The sequence below is a fragment of the Tenebrio molitor genome, chromosome 9 (assembly GCF_963966145.1).
Source record: "Tenebrio molitor chromosome 9, icTenMoli1.1, whole genome shotgun sequence".
Classification (NCBI taxonomy): Eukaryota; Metazoa; Arthropoda; class Insecta; order Coleoptera; family Tenebrionidae; genus Tenebrio; species Tenebrio molitor.
Window position 1 is genome coordinate 5,649,831 of NC_091054.1, and position 18,581 is coordinate 5,668,411.

Genomic DNA, 18,581 nt, shown 5'->3' on the forward strand with positions numbered 1-18,581 from the left:
AGTAGGACAAGTCTTATTAAGAAATTTAGCCAAAATTGAGTTGAGTAAACCGGGGTTACTATAATAAATAAATAAATATTTTCATAGTAACCATAGAAAAGGCAAGCAAATTTACATTAGCGAAAAAACATTGTCCTACTTTTTTTGTCGGCGACTGTACATTGGTCTAAAGGTGCACTCTTTGAAGTGCGTTTTCTTCTAATACAGGCTGAAAAGTTAAGTGATTATTGTTATTTATGGTGTAGATGATTGTGAAAAATAATAACGTAAAACAATTTTTTGAAGAATAGCTTCAGTTTGGAGTAAAAAAATCTCAAATTTTTGTAATTTTTCTTAAAAATGGAACGGCAACGTAGCTAGAATAGTATTTTGTCACTGTGGATATGAAGGCGGCTATGTATTGAACAAAATTAAAGTGCTTATATCTTCTTCAGGAAGAGCGATTTTTTTTTTCTAAGTCTTTTTCGAGCTTCACTGGGTCCTTCCCTACCACGCTCTGAAGTCAGATTTCGCGAATTTTGAGACATCCTGTATATTATAAGACCTTTTCGTCCCTCGCGTAATTATTGGCCTCGCCGCACTCGCGCAATTCACTTACACTCCAATGAAGCATTTGGGAAATAAAACTGACAGTTCGAAAGTCTTTGCTCTGTGGAAGACGAAAGTATGAATGGCCAATAAAGATTAAAGTTAGTCTGTTTGTCGCAAATTTGCATAAATTGTGTTGAAAATAATTTGCTGGGGTTGGCGGCGTCGGACGCTCCACAATAGCTTACTCCCGCTCCAACTAATTCCCTTGTTGGTAGGATAAATCATATCTAACCTTTAGGCCTTACTTATCCTAAGCATAGTTAAATACAGTAGCGTCCTGGGGAAGCATTAAGAATATTTAATGGTGGACAAATCCTGGAGGGCATGTATTAAGTACTCGGTCCACGCAGGTAGTTGCTTAACACTTAACTCCATTAAGCGCGCTTTTATTATTATTCTTTGCGACAATTCACTCCCCAGCTTTGATCAAACAGGTTATACAAACATTGAAAAAATAACGATTCTATTATTTTGCAACATAAAAATGGGAGGGAAATTGAATAAAAAGCGTGTATTTTCTTCTTTGAATTTCCTTTCCCTGAAATTAGTACTTGCGACGCTTTACATTTAGGAGCGAAATTCGAGCGGCCAACATATTGTTTCCTTCTGTTTTTGTTGAAATTGGGGTCGTTTCGAAGCTGGAGCGAAGCCAGGTTGGTTCTTCACACAAAAGAGAAAATAACGTAGGGTATGCAACCATTATTTCACCGAGCTGGAATATTTTTGGAAAAAAATTGCCATTACCTATTGTTGTTAGTTCGTTAAGTCGTTTCAATTTATCAATTCAACTCATTTTTAATCGGTTAGTTGGCGCCACGCCCCACGGGCACCACGGTTGTCTTATTTTGCTCAAACTCCACGATATCTCCAATTGTAATTAGTTCAAGAGTTGCAGTTTAGTTGTAACTTTTTAAGTCTTTAAGTTCTTGATGAAGCATTTGATCCTAAAGCTGCACTTAGTCTCCCATTAATCTCTTTTTATGAAAATACCAGACGTTTGCTAATTGCACACTGCACGCGTCTAAGATAACAAATTGTACCCTACTTAGTCTACGTCAAAAGTACTTTACGGTCTAGTTAATTTGAAGCAAATAAATTGCATTCCATTAATGGTTTTTATCCACTTTCCTTGGAATTCAAATGAGTGCAATTCATCGCGACGAACTTCAAAGAAAATTCGAAAGCTAGAATGTACTTAAATAAAACTTGGAAGAACCGACAAAAATAACTTTACGACTTTTAATGCCTCTTTTGACTATTCACTGAAACGATAATGGTAATTCCAGGGCGTCGTAGCAGCTTCACAAAACGTCGCATAATCGTTTCAGGAAAGTTGTTTGCTTTTAATATCAACATTTCGTTTATAATTTTAGAAATTCCTTCCGGATTCCATCTGCGCTATCTTTTAATAAGTAAACTCTTTTTGACATTTCCGCGCTTTGATCTCGTAAATAAAATGTAAATGTGTACTATTGGGTAATTACCGTGTAGGTAGCTTTTCGAGCAGGTGCGGAATTTTACTTCCAATGAAAATTAAATATCAATACGCACTAATGTCACTTTGATAACAAAAAAAATAGTAAAGAAAAAGATTAATGGATTTCTCTCATACTTTATCGAAAAATCAACAAAGTATGTGACTTTCTAAGAACACGAAAATAGTACATTATATCATTAAGAGTAGAAGTGAGCCTTTTTGTGCCAAGCCCAGAGATTGAAAACCGAGACGGAGTCGAGGTTTGTAACTGGGCGAAGCACAAGAAGACCTTCCACTCTTAATGATATACGAGTATACTATTTTATCTTCAAGCGGATCACAAAAAAAAATCGGACACGAACTCATTTATTTTCATTGCTGCAGTTACAGTAAAATGACAATTTTCAAATTTTAAGGCACCAGTAATTTTAGAACAAATATGTTTCGTGCAAACTCTACATTAGGCAACAGGTAGGTATTGAAAATGTTGAAGAACGGTGAAAATGCAAGAATTTCCAGAAGTATCCGGGCAACTGTGCAACCTTCGCTAATTAACCCCGGTCTGCGTTGTGCAAATGTAGCCCCTAAGTTCGCGTAAACAAAATTACATCACCGTCTATTTATTCGAAGAACAATAAATTGATGGATTAGCACGAATCATAAATTAATCCGTCCGTGTTTATGATCCCAATAAATTTGATTGTTATGGCAGCTTTCAGGACTAGCTTTTAACCTATCCAACATCTGTCGCTGAAAAACAATCCGATATTAAATTTCACTTCAGTATTTTCGACATTCTTCCGACACGTTGCAGTTCTCTCGAGCTTACTTGTTCGTTTTACAGTGTTTTTCATCTGCTTCCTGCCCCAGCACGTTTTCATGTTGTGGTTCCACTTCTACCCGAACGCCGACGAAGCTTACAACGACTGGTGGCATGTCCTGAGGATGATCGGATTCTGCTTGAGGTAAGGACGTCAACTCGTCGATCGCAAATTAATACAATTTGAATTAAGAGCTTTGGGGACCGGCACTTTTTTGTCGACCGAGTTAAGTAAAGTTTCGAGTTTTTGGCTGATCGAGGGCTTTTTGCGACTTGTAATCGACTTTACGGCGGCCGTCTGTGTGGCGATATCACTTTAATCCGGCTGAAGTTGCTTTGCCACAAAGGAATCGCAAGGGGGTGATCAAAAATGTCCCTCCCTGGTCATGAGGGTGCGCGTGATGTGGGCGAGGTGGGCTGACTGTAGTTGCATGTCTGAGGATTGGCTTCGCAAACTGAAATTACCGAAATGTCATTCAGAATTATAATTGTAAACGAAGCTGTTTCAGTCTGTTTCGCGTGTGACAAATTAATGTTCTCAATGCTTAGCAACGTATAGTGAAAAGGGGTAGAATATTATACGAAACTGGTGTGGCTTACGCTGCGTATTACTGGTTGCATAAGTATTTTTTTAATTGAAAACTTCTATTCTAACAATCCTTGTAAACTATACAGGCTGTAACAAAAATAAGTGCATTTATTTTAACTGGTAATAGTACTCACCAATTACAACAATTTTTCTAAATATTTTTTTTTCGAAAACAAATTCTGAAGGGTTTTAAAAATTAATCTAAATTTACTAAAACTTTGCTTACCAACCTATCAAGCGATTTTAATCTAACTACCTACATTCAATAAAGAAATAAAACAAGGAGGTAACAAAAAACAAACGAAAGTGAGACCTTTTTATTCATCAAATGCAAAACATTCATTTTTGTGATTCTTGTTTAAAAAAAATGTTCAGATTTATGAAATTGCATTCAACGTGAACGTCACGTCAAAACAATTTAAGAAAGTTGTAATTGATGAGTACTATTACCAGTTAAAATAAATGCACTTATTTTTGTTACACCCTGTATAACCAAATAAATGTAATTGACTTATTTCTCAGTTGATACTGCGAAATCGTGTAATTAATAACTTTTTGGCCTCCTCAACTCTAAATGACATGTTTACACATTTTGAACAGGTAGGGTATCTTGATTTTTACACACTAATCAAACTATCTGTCATTTTACCGCACGGAGTGTGTAAAATAGCAAGAAAATTTTGAGCTTTCTGGAACCTCTAAAAAATGTTTAGCGTATCACAAGTAAAGTCCATTTATACTAAAGCAAGGTACCGCTAACATTAAATCCGCTTAGTTTTCAAAAATGAACAGAAATTAACTGTTTTCTTCTAAAGTCTGATGGCGCTATCTTGTGGTGTAAATCGTAAGCGTGTCAGTTATCGGTATAATGGATAACTTTCTGCCATTTCATTAATTAAATGTCAGTCTTTGACAGGTTTTGCTGTGTTGTTTTGCTGCGCGGTCGTGTTTCAATCTAAAACCCTCGCGCTGTAAAATGTAGCCTACCGCATATGTAATGTAAATAACTATTGTTTGTTTGATGAAAAACTGCAAAAAGTAACTTTACATTACAGTCTAAATACAATTATGGTCAGAACTTTGCCTTCGGTTGGTTAGTGGAGAATAATTACCGAAAATGTATGAAGCGTCTGTAATTAAAGGTTTACCACATCGTTCACGAACCTACTAGCAGGCTGTTTATTTGAAAAAAAATTGATTTTTTTTCCTTTAAACCTTGGAGAGCAAAACAGTTCTTTAGTTAATTAATTATTATTTCAGAATTAACATTTCAGTAGAAAAGAAGAGAAGTGTGCTAACGCTTGGAATCTAAAGGAGACGTAATTTTTCTCATGCTCCTCTAGTTGTTCTGTGAATTTTGGAACACCTCTATTTAGAGTAATTTTTTTTTGTCCATCTACAAGAATTTCCCCCATCAAGAAAACATTCAGGTGGGACCTACCAAACAGCGAAAATGTCTGTTCACTTTTCCGGTCTTTTGAACCTCATCCCAGCCGGAAAAAACCCGGCCGAGAGGTGTTAAGGAAAACTATTCCCACACTCGCCCTAACGACAGCGGAAAACCACCGGAAAACTTCCCAACTCCCAATTTTCATATTTTAACAGATGACAAAGTTATCGCGCACATAACAAAGTTAAAATCGGAACAGCGACTCCACAATAAAATCGTAGACGTAATGTCCCGGAGCTACTTTTACGAGTTGGCCGCTCGTAAATCCCCCTTAGCAAATGATTTACGAAAGATCGCCGAAAATATTAGACGGTTTTGTATTCGGGGGTGATTATTTTTACCCCGTTAAGCAACACGGGCACGATTTTTGTTGGAAAGCGGTCCGCGTACTTTTTTCTCTCACCCCATTGGGAACCGTCGCCGTAAATCCGCGTCCGTCCCATCGATTTTTAATACGATTCTTTTCCTGTTTCAGCTTTCTCAATTCCTGCGTCAACCCTGTTGCTCTGTACTGCGTCAGCGGCGTATTCAGAGCGCATTTTAATCGCTACTTGTGCTGTCAAGATCCCAGGTGGCCGAGGAACGCCATGTCCGCCGCCAACTGCGAGACCAGCTTCAACTCCACCTACAGACGGCACACCCAGGTGAGTGGCACTTCTGATGGTGATGGAACGAGACCCGCATTTCAACAATGAAAAAATACAGATCAGCTGCCTAGCAACCGTGTTTGCTTTATGGATTAGTCTCCGAATATCACAGTGGGCTGTTAAAAACAATGGAGATCGCGGTGCACGTTGCAGAACAATTGCCGGAGTAAATGGCAAACACAAAGTGCAGCTTCCATTAGAGTTGTGTTACGGTACACAAACAGTAAACTTCAAAGTTACACAATCCCCTGAAAAATCAAAAAGCTCCGATTGTTAACGCAAGAATGAAAGCTCGCGTCGAAATAGTTTTTTTTTGTAACGAACGCTCTGTACAAGTCCATTAAGATCGAAGTTAATGCGGCCAGTTTAAAATGTTGTTAGGTGGTGTGATGTGAAATTTGCCACTGGCGCAGTATTCCCCGGGGGCGGCGCAAACTTAAATAAAATGTTATCCGAATTAGTTACTGGCCACTTTTAAAATTAAACCTCACTCAAAATGCAAACTTGAGTTAGCAAAGCGGTCGCGGCATTACTGGGGGTGCGTTTAAAATTATTTAATCCCTAATTCGTGGTGGATTAATTAGGAAATGCGCTTGTTGGGTTGGGGGCGGCGAGAATAATGAACCTGCGACTCATCCCCCTGGGGAATTTTTCTGGATCATCATCGATTCGGTTTTGTTCTGTGGAATGCTTATTGGAAGTTTTGGTGTTGGCCATTCTTTGTGCTTTCACAGTAAAATCATACTTGGAGACATTCTGGATAAACACCGAGACGGGAGAAAATTGTTTGTTGAAGTTTTCCAGACACGATCCATTACGGAGGATAACTCATCCTTTTTATCGGATGAAAGAACAAAAAAAATTAATTGAAGCGAAGTTAGCACTCGATGCGGATTTAAATCGCAGCTTCGGCATAAAACAATCAATAAGAGGATTTATTAAAAAATTTTAATTCTGGAAAAATATTTTAAGTAAAGAAAAGAAAAGAATGTTTTCATGTTTTCGGGTTTTTAATACCATGTTGGTAGATATTTTGATGAAAAATTAAATTGTTTGGGTTATCCCGGCAAGAACAAGACATGTCTCTTGAGATGAGACTCGTATAATTGCCTCCAAATAACTTTAGACCATTTCCATCCACGTCATGTTATTCAAGAAACTGCCCCAGCTTCCAGAGAATTTACCAGCACTGCAAAACATTACTGGATAGTAAGATAGTTGAGAGTACAGCACATAATTCCAGAATACTTCGTAAGATTGTACGTAACGGGTGTTCAGAAACTAACCCATTCCAAATATAGCTTGTGCAGTTTTAAACGTACGTCTGTTTAAGACGCACTTGACGTTTCGTTCACATTCGTAGGTCTAACTTTAGATTATGTAGATTAAGTAACGACAAGAGTGTTCCAAGTCATTGCGAACGCCAAACGTGCCTGTTTTTGAAAACCCGTTATTATAAGATCAGTACGATCACAAAATTAAATCAGATTAAGTCTATAGTTTACTTCAGGTAAAAGTGTACCTGATTGAATTGTATCGCGCGTTCAAATGAAATCTTGGGCTGGGAAGGCGTTGGAAACCCTCAATTGTTGTGCTTTTTTAAAGCGTAGATTAATTGGAGTATGTTGACAGCTAACCAAAAATTTACAACAAAAAAAATCTTTCTTTGCAATGTTTTACATTAAAAATAGAATAACTTAACGATTCCTGTTCTCAAAGCAAATATCTAAGGGCACCCTTTGCTGAAAACAAACATGTTCAATTGTGTTCCGATTAAACATAATCAAATGTCATTCGTGCCAAACGGCGGGAAATTCAAAATTTACACTGTTCTAAACGGTTTAATTTTTCCAACGCCTACTCAGCCCAGGATTTCATTTGAACGCGCGTATAAAATCAGTGAAGATTTCATTTCGATGTACTTATTTTTAATGGTTAAATGCGGTGCTACTCTAGTATCTGTAATAAGTGATAAAACTAAAATAATCAAGATCGTATCGAGTAATCACCAGTCATAAAATTTTATGAACTACATACAAGCAAAGTTAACAGGAACTGCCGAAAGATGATAAATATAAACGCGACCAGTCAAGAATTAGATTTTTCTGCCATTCTTTCAAAAATCAATATAAATTAATTACATAATTATAATGGAACCATTCGCAACTGAGATGTGAGCACGGAAATATTTCATGATCGATGAAAAAAAAAAGGATTTCAATATCCTTTGATGACCAACAAAGTCGTCAAATTTTTATTAACTGAATTTCGTACGGTACGCCACTGAAGTATACAGGGTGCGTCTACTAAAACTTTATATCCGAATATCTTTTTTAATTATCAATTACGGTAAACAATATTTAGCAATATTATATATCTCAATGACCTCTTGACATGTGCTTAACAAAAGTTAACGAAACCTGCAAGGATACAGAGCTATTTGAAAAATAACCGCAGCAGTAAATTTTTTTTTTTTTTGGCTTTTTCTCAGATTACGGAGTATAACATATTCAGCTGTGGCCTCTGTATCTCCCTGTATTGTTTTTATTACACTTTTACTGATGACTACGCAATAAATTAGTGTTAAAAAGAACTAATTTTCCAGCTGTGTTCAAAACAGAGTTTATGCGTAAAAAGTTGTTACGAATTTGTTTCACAGATTACTCATTTTTCAGCAAATAATTTAGATACGTCAATTTGACGGGGCATCTTATTTAAAATTCTTTTATTTCTGAACTATTCGGTAAAATACAATAAAAATTCAAATAGGTATGTATGTACAAACCCCGGTGTAGGTACGTCTGCATCCTAGGGATCAGTCTTCTCTGGAAAAATTTACTTAAACTATTTTAAAGTAAGTTTTCAATAAAACGAATTTAAATGTTATTAATTTTATTTTTTAAACAATGAATCATGGGGTACCCGGTACCCTCCTAATATTTTTGTTTTTATTTATAAAAGTGGCTATTATGGAAGTGGGTGCGTCAAGCTTAAAGAGGGGGTGAAGGTGAATAAATAATTTAAGCACATCCTAAATAATAACAATTAAAATATCTGCAATAAATTCAACAATGTAACACAATTAGCACCAAAGAAAATTTAAAAAATGTACTCAAAATAATTATAACTAAATAAGATGCTCAAAATGTATTTCGACCATTAACTTCCACACACCTTTCAATTCTGGAATAAAAACTCCGTGAAGTTGCAGTTGCAGGATCATTTCATATGGATGAAATTTCAAAGACTTTAAAGTTCTAATAATCGTGCTTTGTGAGACATTCAGTGTAGCCGCTACTGCTTTTGTGCTTGTGTGTGGATTTTCAGTTACCTAATCAACAACGGCATTTTGAAAGTTAATATTTTTGGGGAGTGCATCCCTTACTCGTGGCAATTCTTTAACACTGCCAATATCTTCAAACAGCTTTACAATTCATCTGATATTCATTTCGGAAAATTTATCATTTTCTTGACGGGCCTGAAGAATTCTTGCTGCGGCTCGATAGCACCTGTGACACTCTTCATACGTAAAAATAATATTAATTTTCTCTTGCTGTGAGAACAACATCTTGTATAAAAGATTATTTCAAAGATTTCACAAACTTTTTTACTTTGACGTTGTCAAATAATAAATTAATTATGTTTTTTTTTTTGTAAATCAGTAAGCCGTGAAGTACTTTTTTACGTAAATACACACTGGTGAATGAAGTCTGGAAATTGTCTTTATTTAACATTAATTTATTGGTCAATAATAAGCACTAGGATGATTATTAGGCAGAAAATCTACACAGAAACATTTGATATGCATGTTAAAAGTTATAATGTTAGAAAATGCTGAAAATAATTTTTTTTCATTAATTTTTTTCTTAAATATTCCTCTTCTGTCCAGATCCTTGTTAATTTTTGTAGTGTCTATGTAAAGAGGGAAATACAGCCTTTATTAAGACTAAATATCATTGAGCAGTCATTTAAAATAGCGAAGATATTCAAATATAAAGTTTAAGCAGACGCACCCTGTATTAAGACGGAGCCTCTTCGGCAGCTGATCAGGTAGGGATTGATTAGTGTATCGCTTAAGTGAACGCAGTATAGAGTAGGGACAGTTAATTAATTGACTTTTACAAGGTTACAATCGGGCACAAGCACCTTAAATTTAGTTTACAACTTCTTTGCCACTAATTAATTCATTAAGGGACAAGCTACAAATGAAACAATTATACGGTACCTAATTTAAATGTTGTGAAGAAGCAAATTTTAAATGGTAATCCTAAAAGGGAAAGGGAAAATTAAACAGAATATTTATGTAAACACAAATGAGTTTATGCTTGCGGCAGAAAATTCTTTTATTGTTTTCTTTTTACGTTTTGTTTGTTAGCCCGCACTGAAAAATTATCTCTAGAAAAAACCTAAAAAACGAAACTTCAAATAAAGTATCAGAATGAGAATAATTTAAAGAGATGATTTAAATTCGTGTAATTCTTCTGAGATTTAAATCAAAAGACAATTCAAATTTTCAGCAATATTAGATAAATACTTGGAATCATTTTCTTGCTAAAATATTCTATTAAAAACATCATTTCGTCGAAGTAAAGCACTCAAATTATTTTGCAGAATATAATGGTCCCAAACATAGAGATATAAATAATAAGGATAATATCAATGTAACGATATTGGCTGGGTTTTTTTTGCTCTCATTTATATCAGTCGTCACTGCTTCACTATCTGAAAAGTAACTACCACAAAACCTGTACACCGGGGGCTAGATGTGGTGAATAGAAAGGTGTGAAATCATCTTGAATACCAGCAACACATTTCTTTCTAGCTAATTGAGCAATAATATCATACTAATTAATTTAATTCAATATCTTTCTGTCACATTTTGTCCACGCAACAAACAGTCAATCAAAAACACTCCACTGCAATATCAAAAAAACTTGCGCAAAAACCTTTCCTGCAGAATGGTCACAAGAATTTTCGGTAATTGTTCACTTTAACTACTTCTGGAATTTTCGCGTTTTTTCTGGCTAGACAGCCTCAGGACGTCCTCCTACATCGTTTCCCACCAGTCAAACCTTGTGCAAATGAAAAATTTCCTTACCCTTTAGTTACACTAAGACTTGGCGCGACCTTGACGCGACCTTGAAACACAACAAGAGAGAAAAAAAGGCATTTGCACAAGGTTTGAATGGTGGGACACGATCTAGGAGGACGCCCTGAGGCTGTCTAGCCAGAAAAAACGCGAAAATTCCAGAAGTAGTTAAAGTGAACAATTACCGAATTTTCTTTCAGTTGCTAAGCCCTTGCGTCTTCAGTTTATATCGGGTGTTCATTTAAATGTATCCTTAAAGTTGCGGTTCGAGAGTCGATTGTGAACCCATCACTCGTCAATCTGCAGAGTAAAAACACTGACAACGCAAAAGTGAGGTTAGATTTAAACAGCTGATCTGTGATCTGTAAGCCGTGGTGCGTTCACAATCAACTCTTCAACGCCTACTTAGAGGATGAATTTAAATGAACACCCGATACTTTACCGCGAGAAGTTTTGGAATTTTTTCCAATAGCTGGCCCCCTTTAAAAATGTTCCAGAAAATAATCCTAGCGCCCTCTGTTAACTTCTATTAATGAAAAAACTCCCGCCCAATGCCCACACATCAGATGCGGTCTTAACCACTTGATACGAAGAAACAGAACCATTTAACACTTCAGTCACTTCACTTATATACTTATCGAAGGCAACAAATCCATTTGCAGAGATATTTTATTACAGTTTACGTCAAATCAATCCAACAACGCCTTCCAATTCAAGAACAGTAAACGATGAACCACCCACGTATCTGTCTCCTCTAGTCTTTTATTTGTAAGTCGTCGTACATATTGTACGAACAAATTACTTTTTGATTCATCTGAAGACTACTTTTTTCCAATCGTCTCAAGTCCATTTAATGTTTGTGACATTTAACGAAATCTCTTTATACTTCGAAAACTGCTAACTTGCTGATTCGCAGCAAACTTCTTATCGTTAAATCACCAAATTTCTGATTTTGTTACGGTTCGGCAGGTTGTATTATCGAATAGCAAATTCAGAATATGTCACCCCCAGCAATCAATTTTGTGCCGAGAAGAGAAGTCACCATGTTGCTGGGAATTCACAAGTGTTAAGAGCAACTAAAACGTAAATAATCTGATGATATGGTGCAGGTGATAGTTTAGGACAACATAGTTTTAAAAACCATTGATATCAATCCACTCTCTTGTACTGCTCCGTTGTAATACTGTTTTCCGCTCCCTGCACTCACGAAAACATCCCTTCCGGCCCATTGCTCCCTTAATTAGCCTCAATCTCGACTCACAATTAAAAAAAAAACGACTCTCCCATCGGACCCACTCTACCGTTATTAATAAGCGCTTAACACAACACACCCCCATTATCTTTTTACGATCCGCTTTTATTGCCTATTCCAGGGGACGACGATCGAAAATCCGAGCATATACAGAAAAAACACCATCGCCAAGAAAAACATCCAAGATTCCAACCTGATAAATCTGGACACATCAAACAAGAACGAACTGAACGAAATAGGCATGAAGAACTCGCTGATACTCCGTTCGGAGATGCAAATGGACAGGGGCGGTTTCTGCAGCTGAGGGGGGGCCAAAGTGGTGGCCGCGAGAAAAGTGATTTTTGACGGGAGCAGCGTATAAAATCGTTCACGATCCGACGAGTGTGCACGAGGCGTGGTAAGTCAGATTTTATCCCTTCACATTTAAATCGTCGTGATCGGTTTAATTAACGGAGGGGGGTTGCGTCGTAGGGGATGATTCAATTATTCCGGCGATAAACGGACGATTTGAGATCGCGTGATTGACACCTCGACCCTTTTTCGACACTCGCTAGTAATGCACGTCTGTTTAACGGGTTGCCTGACAAATTCTAATTGGCGCGCTCTTCAATTTCAAGGTTTTTGTAGCTTTCTCTTTTTCAGCGTCGTTTCTGGTCCTGTCCCTCCTCGACGTTGCGAGGACGACTTAATAGAAATTTTAATTTGTTTGGAGAGTTCCCGGCCACTTTACAACTTTTTTATCCATCACAAATCATCCGTTACAAAGTTGAAAGGACGTGCCCCGTTGAGGATTTATCGCCGCAATAAAATATAGCCCAACAGGTGATAAAACACGGTGAATTTCAACTTTTGGTAAAAATTTCCGATAGACCGGAACCGTAAATCTAAAGAGTGGACGCTAATACGTAATTAAATTGTTCTGAGAAAGAGTGAAAGTGAACAGTTTAATTTTGTCGGGATCGACACAACGCACACGTTTTCTTCCCCTTGAAATTTACGAGGGAAATGCGACGGATAATAAATGTTTTTACGTTCTAAGGGAACATCTTCTTGTTTTACAGAGCCCTGTAAAAGAACTCCAGTGATACTTACGAGCTTTTCGGACTGAGTGTGTGTCTTTATGTCATCTTTCAGAACTGTGTGAACTGTAGCGGACAAGCATCTTGATCCTTCGGTGTTGTGCATCTTCCGGAGCGGCTCCGGTCCTGTCCCGCCACTCCGGAGCCCTCTCCATAGAGGAATTAATCAGCCGACGTGACTTGCAAACGTGGTAAACTTCTTTTATTTGACGTTTGATTGTCTATTGAATTTTCACTTATCTCTTGGTCGAGTTAAAGTAGCAATCTAAATGCGGGAAAACACAAATATTCATTACTTTGTCTACCTTTCTTCTTCATCCACGATTCTGTCAAACGTCAAGGGGAAAACGCATAAAGCTTCACCAATTTAGTGTTGTAGATAAGCAAGATTCTTTCCCACATATCACTACATCCTACATATCCGCGTTTCTTTTGTGGGCTCTCGAGGGCGCCGATGCGTCCATCGTCGAGCTCCAGGACTATGTATCGCGCAAAACCATGTGTCATTGTAGCAGATGTTGGAGTAAATCAGTATTATTGTGAACCGTCCCACTAGTATCGATCACATCCCATTCAACATTCTCCGAGTTTCCTTTTTAGAGATGTGTACAGTTAGAAAACATCAGTCTAGAGTTAAGTATATGGATATTTTTTGTAAAAATCTGTCACCACTCTAATAAATGTGTCACTCTTAGCAAATCTCGTTTTATTTCCCTTCTAATCCCATCGAGAACTAATTGAAAAATGAAATAAAACCAACAGACGTATTTAAAGTTTCGATGCCATCATGGAACGCAAATGAAAGGTAAAAGAAAAAGCAGAAAAGTTTGTTTTGTAGTGTCTTGGTAATTTCTCACGTTGCACCGCCAACGCCTAATGTGTTTGTGATGCTGATGAAACCAACAGCAACTTCATATCTTGCAGCAGAATTTTTAAATAAAAGAACAAGAGAAATATTTTCATTTGATGAAATATGAGATTTCTGCTTCAAAGCGCGGTGAAAATATTTTTAATAATCTGAAATGATTGAGAGAGAGCACTTTATCGACAGAACAATTAGCCCGAGGTTGTGCAAATAATAAGAAAACTCAAAAATTAATGTATCCCAACAGTAAAAGTTCTTCAGTTTCAATTTCCTTCAACAATTATTCCCTTTCAGGCTCTCAGCTTTGTTGAAATATACTCTGCATTTATCACAAATGTTTTTCAATTACTCTCTTTCACGATTTCGTTTGCTGCAACCGCGCATTTATAAAAACTTTTAAGAGTATTGGTTTGTGATTTATGAATCATGATTATTATTTCTCTTTGTCTTTTGTGTGCGATTTTACTCGGAAATCTGTCTACTTGTTTACGAGAACAATTTTATCATGACAAATTATAATCCAGTAAAATTAAAATTTTGATCGCATTAATTAATTAATTCTACTAAGAGGACAGAGGAAATGCTCAGGATATTGTTCAAAAAAAATCGCAAAAAATTGAAAATGATTTATTAATTACTTCCAACTGACATTAATAGTTATTTGTATATCAAGGCCGCGAAATCATTCTTTAACGTACCGAGAGAAAAATTGTCGCCGAGGCCGGTTGCGGCCGAGGCACAACAATTTCGAGAATGTTAAAGGATTTCGCGGCCAAGGTGTACACAACATTTTTTGTGCAACGCATTTGAATTACGTCACAGTGGAGTTCCGGTTAGTGACAGAATCGCCATTCCAGACAAAATCCCAGAAAGTTGGGATAAAAACCTAAAATCGCAACTCCAGAAAGCCTCAAATAAGACAAAAAATGAAAATGAAAGAAATGTATCGAATCCGTCCCCAGCCCCGCTACAATCATTAACACTCTAACGACATCCTCTTCATGAATTTTTCACGCAGGTTAAATTATGTATCAACACGAGACTACAACTACAGACGAAGTTTCACCCAGGGTACATTATGTGGGTGGATGTCGATGGTGGGTATATAACATACGAGACACGTTCCGGTCGGGATTTGCATTAACTTTGAAACAGTCGAGTTAGAATTTCAAATTCACAACCGAAAGTTAATTAGCCGTGTACGAAGACGTCTATTGACTGAAGTCTGGGTAATGTTTGACGTGGGTGCATATCCAGGAGGACATTATCCTTTGATAAATGCAGCCATTAGGTACGCCCGGAACACAATACAAGAACATAAAAAAAAAATACGTGAATGCTGCGTAGAACGGATCTGTACAAATTGTGGACCTAAACCGGGGAGGCTTTAGAAAACGTGATGAATATATCTGAGGTAATCTCTTCGAGTCCATTATTACAGTGTAACGACGCTGCGAAGATACTAGTTAGGCAACCAGATATACGCCACACTACTTTTTATATTCCGGAGAGAGGACATGCGAAGTTCATTCCGAAAGTGAAGATTAGTAAATGGAAGTGTGAGGGACTCGCTTCCGGTGTCCGAATGATGGAAGGTTGTCGCTTGAAAAAGATTTCACGGAAGGGATGTGAGTGATATGTGGATCTCGACCAATTTCGAATAAATGTAGAATTTGCTAGTGTCTGAATTGTAAATTTTTCCCTTTCGGGCTAGATCCGAATAAATCGGGATGAATGGAACGTACTGCGAATGAAATGTAGCATGAAAATGCTCGTTTTAAATTTTTCCACGTTCGGATGAGATTTTAAGTGGATGGTCCAACAGCAACTCAAACACCAACAAGTATTGATCTGATTTCTTCATACTCGTTAATGTCGAGTATTTCGCATCTGATTTTTGATTCGCAGTATTAGTCTGACGGAAACAAGCTAAATTTTACAATATCTTGGTCGTTGAAAGAAAGAAAATTATTTACTTAAAAAAATTATCTCTTCTTTGAAGCAGCTTATTCTTATTCCATAAACTCATGTATATTCAATATTTAATGATATATTTATTCATTTATTTGCAAATATATATCTTATCGTTTTATATTAATTTTTTACAAATATCATTATTTATAAAGTGAGCTTTTCTGATTAACCGTGTGGGGGCGCTTTGCCAACAATTACATCTCGCAACAGCGCAATTCTTGGCTTCGATTTTCCTGCGAATTCAACCAAAAACTAAAAAGAATGGAGTGTATGAAAATAGTATTATTTAGGTATTATTTATAATGCACGACAAATGAGTCTTGAAGCTCTTCATTTTTGAATTTAGCATTAACATATTTAAAGTCTGACAGTTACATAGTTTCCAACTCAATCACGAAAAACAAAAAGCAAGTCGTTGATTACCTCATAGGTTTTTTTAAATACAGTGTGGAATAAAATGATTTACATCTAGTTACCTTTACATTACCCTTGTAAAAATACGAAATGCCGCTCTACAAAAAAAAAGAAAGCCTAACCTCAAAATATATATCCAAATTCCAAATGTGATTTATTGCGAAGGGATGATATGAACGCAAAGTTAAGATTGAAATTAAAAAGGAGCTAACAAAAGCAAGTCACAGCTAGTGTTGAAAGTGGCCACCAACGTTTGTTAATTCAATTTAGTAAATTGTAACAATTGTCAATTCGATTGATGACATTTATTGACAGAACTAATAGTTCGGCACTTCGAAAAAAAAGTAGAGCGGTACAGGAAAATTTACATGTGCAAACTGTGGTAACTAGATGTAAATCATTTTATTCCACACTGTACATATGACGTCCATATTGTTCTTATTATTTTGTTTTTTCCAAAAATACATATTGGCTTTATTGCTTTAATTTATTGTCAGTTAGGAGATCAGGGATTCACTGTTTCATTGGTTTTCGCGTATTTGACACTCTGCATATGCGGCTATAGATAAGCGCCATATTTCCAGCCAATCGAAACTGAATTAATTGTTCGCTGAAATTAAACCGATCTGGCCGTCTGTCTCATCCAATAATGTAGATTATCGTTAATTAATTAGCAAACAACTAATCACCCTCTTAATTAATTATTACAGCTGGTTGGATTCCCCACATGACAACTGATATAATACATCCACCGCTTAACATCAAACTGTGTCATATTCTGCTCCAATCACCACAATTTCCCTCCATCTCGAATTGCGATTTATATCCCGGATGTAAATATTCCATAAATACAAACACAAACCTTATAATTGGACGGAAACTTTTTCTTTGAATAAGATCAGCGACGGTGGCGTCTCCTCTTTTAACTTTTAAATACTATTTTACATTGCAGATTGCACGAAGATCTACCCCTCGGCATTTTATTAATTTTCAGTTGGTAATGCGACGTATCTTTTTAAATAAATCATTGGGTCGGTGCATACCGAACAGATTAACAATCTTTAATCTGTGGCAGTAATGCAATTTCACAAAGTAAATACCAATCGACGAAGAGGAAACTGGAAACTGCACAAAGCAATATATTATTTCGTTTCCGTACAAGTTAATGTTTATTTGGATTCATTCTTTTTGAGACTCGAATTACACTTAATCAATTTAGCTGGATGAGAAATTCGTTGGGCGATGTAACAGAGAATAATTGGTTGCATATACTAAAATGAAACCTTATAGAGTATGAAAAAATATTAAAACAACAAAAGAAAACAACGTAAAACGTTAAAAATTGCATCACCAACTGAAGAGTGAATTAGATTTGCCATCCCTCTGGCCGAATTTTTCATCAGCTAAAATTATTCGATATGCGAATACGAAAATAAATGACATAATATGAACTATTCCAAAGACAAAGACAATTTCGAATGTGGCATAGTCCTCGGCATTAAAATATCAGGTGTCTAATACAGAGTGCTTTGAAAAACTTGATGAAAAGCATGTCTGGCATAATATGTTATGTTTAGTTCAGTGACAAACCACTAACTTTCTGTTATGAATGCCTTTGTTCAGTCGACAACAGTGACAGGAGTGACAATTCATAAGCTACAAGATCCGACAAATAAACAACATTTGTGACAAAGTACTCCTAATCAGATTTTTATTTAGACACTCGATTGATAAGAAATGTGACAAAAAATCTAGATATTTGTATTTTGACAGTTGAATAATGATGTTGAAAACATCAATTGAAAAATAAAAATTACATAATTTAGGTTCCTTATTCTAAACATATGAAGAGAGAATTAACTCACAGTTGCTTATCACAACACTTTCTTATCGCTCGTAGCCGCCAATCTAAAAACAATCAAAGAGAGCCAGGAAGAAAAATTTTACTGCAAGTATTTATCTCAAATCAATATCGAACCAAAAAACGAAATTTATTTTAAAATATAAAATACCAAACTTGATTTCCAGAACACATTTAAGAAATCACATCTCTAATAATTATTATTATCTTATAAAATGCTATACATAACATATGTATTAAAATTAAATCAGATTTTTCATTATGAAACTAAATTCTTTTTCCGACAACGTATCTGTTTTTTGTCAAAGAACCACCAACACCACAATTTACACCCAAAATAGAGCTGGCAACATTGTACACTTTTAACCTTGGGTGAAAAATGACATAATATAATCACCTAGCTCTGGATCCATTTGCCGAATCAATTCAAGGCAACGTGTTACCGCAGTCTTCTTTTGAGAGTTTAATAAATG

General features: G+C 36.2%; 1 protein-coding gene across 3 annotated transcripts in view; it reads left to right on the forward strand.

Moving 5' to 3' along the window:
• LOC138138120 (neuropeptide CCHamide-2 receptor-like) overlaps nt 1–13,687 on the forward strand; it is a 68,430-nt gene extending 54,743 nt beyond the window's left edge. Inside the window, exons 6-9 of one of the 3 annotated variants that reach the window (XR_011161968.1) lie at nt 2,913–3,033; nt 5,403–5,571; nt 12,037–12,312; nt 12,558–13,687. Coding sequence is in view for 1 of the 3 variants with exons in the window: in XM_069057868.1 (XP_068913969.1) it covers nt 2,913–3,033; nt 5,403–5,571; nt 12,037–12,219 (473 nt within the window). In the remaining 2 variants the exon portion in view is untranslated. The other 2 variants (XR_011161969.1, XM_069057868.1) reach the window with 2 other exon arrangements.
• Nucleotides 13,688–18,581: the final 4,894 nt, after the last annotated feature.